Below are 6,449 nucleotides of genomic sequence, written 5' to 3'. Positions count from 1 at the left end.
TGTTTGGTCCATAACGCATCTACAAAGATATAAAACAAGGTATACTCTGTCCATAAATAATAGCTCTCAAACAGTTAGGAATTTTATTTTATTTTACTACAAAATATAAACCACATCAAAATGCATAACCCATGTGAACAATTTGCTCAAAACCTATTTACACTAGGAGGTAGTCAAGCTGCCAAAATTGGGTCTGTGTGTAGACGACATGCAGTCGGAGTCTATAGAATGTACAACAAAATTGGTGCATTTTTCTTTTTTAAGAATCCAACTAGAAAGTTGTAGATGACCAAAACCCTAGGAAGGATCATAGGAATTAAGCTAAAATTTGCCTTCTATAGAGATATTTTTGCTACAAAACTAGCATAACTTTTTCATAGTTTCATCAACAGTGATGTCAAAATGGTGCAAGGCCTTCACTTAGCTCCAATATGAGTTGAAAGTATTCGATGTGAGAGAGGTGTTTGTGTGCATGCATGTGAGGAAGGACACGAGGGAAATCATATGATAGATGGAGCTCATACAAAAAGACTATGGTATCCTCCTTATTCTATAGATAAGAATAGCTAGGTGTGATAGTAGGTTCTAGGTAAATGTTTGGCCAAAGTGGCCTTTACCCCAATAGAGATATTCCCACTTGCAAGTTGCAAGACCAACGCCAACACACTCAATTGGACCTAATTTACATACTATTACACATACTTGCATTATTTGAAGCATGCACACTCACATTCAAACCTGGAGTTATTGCCCTAATTTATACTCCTATTCTGACTCCTCAGTTATTGGCAAGCTCAAATGAGCATTCACTTAGTGCAATGATAGAGAGTTTCTAGCAATCAGTAGGAAATTAAGAGAATGAAATGTGGAGTGTGTGCGTGTGTATGCGCGCGCACATGCACGCGTGTATCGCTAGACTTACACACCCAAGCTCCCACTACTCCCAATTCTGTACTCTTATCTTATTCCTCTCTTGAGTCTACCAATATCTTTGATGTCAAAATCCTTATTAATCAAGCAAAAAAGTAATCGTCCTCATCATTTCTCTTTCTACATAGGAAAAATGTACATAACACCTCAGATCCTGCAAAGGCCTCTGAAATTAGAGTTAGAAACATTGAAATAGTTAGAGAGAAATGAAAAGACAACCTCTATGTACACCAAGTTTCTAATACCTAGTTCTACACATACATGCTTGTGTAACTGGAACAATAGTTCCTCTCTCTCTCTCTCTCTCTCTCTAACCAATCCCACACGTGTGGCTTGTAAGAAGTTTTAACTGTTGCCTTCAATCCCAATAGGTCTATTCCAAGAGATGTAATGTCGCTTAGTCTATGCCCAAATTACTCATATCAAACTCTAATTACAAGACACTTAGGCATATTACAAGGAGTTTTACGTGTAGCAAGCAAGAAGATTAAGCACTTAAAAAATTTAATCAAAAGAAATTATCATTATGTTACGAGAACATTGGAGATAGAGATCATAAACAAGGAGGGAGAGAATGATCTCGGGGGGTTCACTATGTGTAAAACTACCATATCACGTGCGTTCAAGACATGTTTGTAAAACCCCTTATTTGTGAATTTCGTTAAAAATATAATGTATCCTTTTCTTTTAAAATCTGTAAGTTTTTTTCAAATTTGAAAAAATAATGCCCTTCTGTATATATATATTTTTGTAAGTTTCAAGAACTGTAAATACCCTTCCATTGACTCACGTGATAGGTTACATTTTAATTAGGTGACCTCCCCGGAGGAATGATAAGCTTTAATTAGCAAACCCACCACATCTCAAGCATAGAAATCTTGAAAGAGGTAATGATTACAAAAGAAAATTGGGAGCATGCATGGAGATGATGAGCTCTTCCTCTTCCATAAATATGCAAATTTCTTTGAGATTTTTACCTAATCAATGTTGCATAGAATCCTCTTCTACGGATCATACATGGCTGGACAAGTTATAGTGTATTGCCAACTATCTCAAATCAACTTACTTGGCTATTAATAAGAGATTACAAAGTAGAATACTCTATACAATCCTATGTTTTGGACCTAACAATGCTCCAAAATAATTTAGGGTGACAATTGGCCAGTAGGTGTGACCCATTTTGAAAAATAAATTGAGAGGAGAATCTTCACAAGATCTCTAGCCTTGAAGGAGAGGAATCGAATGACTGGCCAATAGAATAAATGCATCTTGAAGTTATTTTCCAATCCGCTTGACTAAATAGTTGCGAGAAAATAATATGTTGTTTGCCTCGTTCTATGTAGCTATGAAGACCTCTTGAGCTATTCTACACAAGACTCTTAGTGGGCTATGACAAGCATGGCTACCAAGCTATCTTAACCTAGTTTAGCCTTGATTGTGCAATTATGACTACACAACACTCTTAGTGGGCTATGACGAGCATGGCTACCAAGAAATCTTAACCTAGTTTAGCCTTGATTGTGCGATTATATTCAAATAAAACTATGAAACAAAGGCATGTATTTTTATAAAACTCTTTTATTATCTTTCTGCATGAAATGAGAATCATTTTTTGATAATGAAATTTCAAAATAGTTGACATTTTAAGAATCTTATTCATCATGTTAGGCCATGTGAAGATTCTACAACGGTGAAAATCCAATGAGGTCGTTTTTTTTAGTCAAGAGCATGACATATCCTTTTGCGATGAAGTTGTATGGGTCCCAGCCCTAACAAAATCAACTACATGTTTATAAAGTCTTAGCACGACACTATCATTGTTTGTTGAGGTGATTGTATTGTAGATTAGTGCACTTGATAGTGCTCCAATTATGGGTCCAATTACAAAAATGTGCAAAGACTTGAAATTCACTGCTACTAATGCTGGTCCAATAGATCTTGCAGGGTTCATCGAGAGACCACCACATAATGGCCTACGAAAACCAAAATAAAGAGATTTTGTTAGTCAAATAGTACGTGATCCTTAATCATAATTCGTATGTGCAAATCAATGCATGGTTCTCTTGCCTCCTTTAAACTTAGCACTAGTAGAAATGTGAAAGTGTATTTGTGCATGCTAGACATATACATGCATATAAGGAAGAAAAACGGTGAGCATGACTAGTCGTGCCCTTATAAGTATTTACACACACACACACACACACACACGTATAAAAAATATACACAATGTGTTCCCATGCTGTATAGGTGTGTATATTAGACACATAGACAAGTCTTAGCAATATTAGTAAAGTGTATAACATGAGTTGTTATATGTGATTGAAAGAAACTATTATATGTACTAAACATACCCGGCATATAATCCGGCTAATGCGACAGTTGTGCCAATGATGAAAGGTCCTACAAGTACTCCAACCACTCCACCCTATTCCAAAGACACAAAAGAGTTTATAAGTACTCTCATTAAGCTGCTTTTGTATTTTGAAAAATGAGAATTGAAGAGTCTAAAATGAAGTCTATCAAAATTGAAGGTTTTGCTAACCAAAAGAAGGGTATCTAGTAACCTTATAAAAATAATCATATAAGAAATGATATTATAACATACCGCACCAAGATGGCAAGAAACCTTCATGTTGACAAGCATGAGAGCAAAGGTAGCAATGACCTCCATGACAAAGGATGCCCTACTATGATGCAGGGGCTGGTTCACAATGAGAGAAAATAATGTTGAATCGTCCACAATCAATTGTAAGCCTAAGGAAGCCAATAGGGAGCCAATCATCTGTGAGAGAATATATGGAAGCACCTGCTTTCACAATAAAGCTGTTAGATTCATAGGCAAAAATATAGCTTGTAAAATTTTAGAGAGCTTTACATTTAATTTCAAATGCTTGATAAGTTATGATGTAAATGCACAAAGGTCCTTGTTTTGTTGCATGACATTAAGACAAGGACATTAAATTGTGTAAGCAACTATGAAAGGCTGAGGCTTGGATTCTTTTATATCTTTTGGCTCCTCTAGGCAGAGACTATGCTTTGAGGTTCATTGTAATTTTAATTTTGAGTTAATTAATCTCTACCTATCAATCTTCATAAAGTCTATACTATGAACAAGGCTTGATGAAAAAGAGTCCAAAATTGGTTTCTCGTATGATCTAACGAGTGAATATTCTTTTTTTTTGTCATACTCTCAATTGTTAGTGGAAATGTTATATATTAGCTTAGCAAAGAACGTACAAAGAACTTTTCCAAAAAGGGGCTATACAATTTACAGGCAGGCCGAGACTTTGATGTCTCCTCACCCAACACCTTGTGATAAGCTATGCAATGCAAGATTCTTTGCTACAATGAGTACCATTTTGAGTGACAATCTAAATTATGTGGATATCAAGATCAACATTGTATCTCAAAAGAGTCCCTCTTCTTGCATGAGAGAATTAGGTCTCAAGAAACAAATTTTCCTCTTTTTTTCTAGGCCAAAGATCAGTTGTAGTGACACTCCTACATCCTTGAAGTGGTGGAGCTCAGGCTCGAACACTCAAGTCTATGGATATTGGTGGGCAAGCTTGGAAAACGATTGCCCACAAGTAGAAAGGGCCTTAATTTGCAAAACATTGCATAAAACTAGTGCTATTATGCTATTATGAGACTCATATGATTGATATGGCAAAACTACTAAACACTGGCTTAACATGGTGCCACTTCATGTTGTCACCATATGTCCCAATGGCAGAGAAGGCCTATCACGAGTGATTTCCAATGTAGAAGGTGAAATGCTATGCATGATAGTGTGTGGACCAAAAAAGTTGTTGTAGTAGCATTAAGCTTATGCACACATGTGTTTCAAGAGTGTTTCTTATGGTCTCACATGCCTGACCATGGGTGTCATGAGAGAGAGAGAGAGAGAGAGAGAGAGAGAGAGAGAGAGAGAGAGAGAGAGAGAGAGAGATCTTTGGTGTAGCCATGAATTTTATGGGCAAGATGCCATTTCTTGGAGGTTTTACACAAAATTTGTCCACTCCTTTTAGGCTTTCTCAACTCATTTTTGAAACATCAAAGGTATATTTGTTAATTATTTAGGTTAGATTGTGCAATTTGTTATTGTTAGACCCTTAATTAATAAAATGTATATATAGTGGGGGGTGATTTTGGCTACCAAGATCTTCCCATGTAGGTGATGCATAGGGATGGAGAGGCCAAATGGAATGTATATAAGGAAAAATTGCATATAGACAAGAGAGTTGGACAGATTTGTAGGGAGAAGAGCATGAACATAGCTCGACCTACTTCTATAACCAAACACCACACACACCATTATCTATGTAGGAACAAGAGGTGCTATCACGATACTTAACCCTGCTAATCATGCTAAAGCCCAGTGTCCTACTTCTATGACCAAACACCACACACACCATTATCTATGTAGGGACACGAGGTGGTATCATGATACTTAACCCTGCTAATCATGCTAAAGCCCAGTCTCCTAAATTTGTTGTCTCAATCACAAAGGAAGGCCATTCATGGGTGATTATGACAAAGGATATGATGGACAAGGCTAAGCTCTACTCTCAAGGGGGCCAGTGGAAAGAGATAGGAGTACATGACAAACTACCGGCCCCTTGGTGGTCCAACTTGAGGTTAGGTGGCACAACGAATGAGTTGGTACATGTACGAGAGCAACAAAGACACTGAAGTGAGGAGAGTTTACCAAATGCTTTCAATACTCCATAACACACTGGTCCCCTTGCCTCTTAAAGAAAGTGGCAAACTATTAAACTCATTTTGGAGAGAAATAGCTAGAGAGGTAAATAACAAAGGTCTTTGATGATTGGCCCATTTCCGGGACGACAGCAACAAGATCCGGAGAGAATTTGACCAATTGGCTACCTAGTTTCACCTTAGTGGCACTTGAAAAAACTACTAGTAAGAAAGACTGTTGAAGGGCCGGACAAGTACTTGATCTTATTTGCGAGTTAGATTTCGAGCGGAAAGTCTGGCGATGGCTTAAGGGAAGGCATTTTTATAAGCCACAAATTAAGAGTATCTACCACAAACCAATCTTCAAGACTGATTGGTTAGGGAGGCATTGACGTGGGGAGTCCAGAGCAAGAAAATGGGTTTCTCTCTCTCTCTCTCTCTCTCTCTCTCTCTCTCTCTCTCTCTTCCCACAAAGGGAGCTTCCTCCCTCCCCCGTCCATAGGATGGGCCACACACTCAGTCTCCTAAAGTCTGCACTGCTTCAATCACCCAACAAGTGGCCCCTCTTCCCTTATGGTAACCTCAATTCAAGGACCATTTCCACTAATCAAGGCTTCATTCCCCTTAGCCACATACATCTCATTTGTCCATATGTGCTTAAGAGATAGCAAAATTGCTAACTACATGCTCTAGCGAGCATTTTGAAAGCATCCCCCTAATGTGTTCTATAAAGAGATTGAGGATAGAAAATAGAGGTGATATTTATGTGTGTGTGTGTGTGTGTGTGTGTGTGAGTGAGAGAGAGAGAGAGAGAGAGAGAG

General features: G+C 37.8%; 1 protein-coding gene across 1 annotated transcript in view; it reads right to left on the bottom strand.

The window, feature by feature from the left end:
* Window positions 1–2,503: 2,503 nt before the first annotated feature.
* LOC147425975 (putative aquaporin NIP-type) overlaps window positions 2,504–6,449 on the bottom strand; it is a 5,837-nt gene continuing 1,891 nt past the window's right edge. The window contains exons 3-5 of the mRNA XM_086499082.1: window positions 3,536–3,736; window positions 3,282–3,355; window positions 2,504–2,903 (exon numbers count right to left, since the gene is read on the bottom strand). Coding sequence (XP_086355208.1) covers window positions 2,651–2,903; window positions 3,282–3,355; window positions 3,536–3,736 — 528 coding nt within the window. The 3' untranslated portion in view covers window positions 2,504–2,650. The remainder of the gene's footprint in view (window positions 2,904–3,281; window positions 3,356–3,535; window positions 3,737–6,449) is intronic.

This window comes from Adiantum capillus-veneris, chromosome 24, assembly GCF_014529385.1.
Source record: "Adiantum capillus-veneris isolate H3 chromosome 24, ASM1452938v2, whole genome shotgun sequence".
Lineage (NCBI taxonomy): Eukaryota > Viridiplantae > Streptophyta > Polypodiopsida > Polypodiales > Pteridaceae > Adiantum > Adiantum capillus-veneris.
The sequence above is the reverse complement of the archived record's forward strand: the minus strand, read 5'-3'. Positions and strand labels throughout refer to the sequence as shown.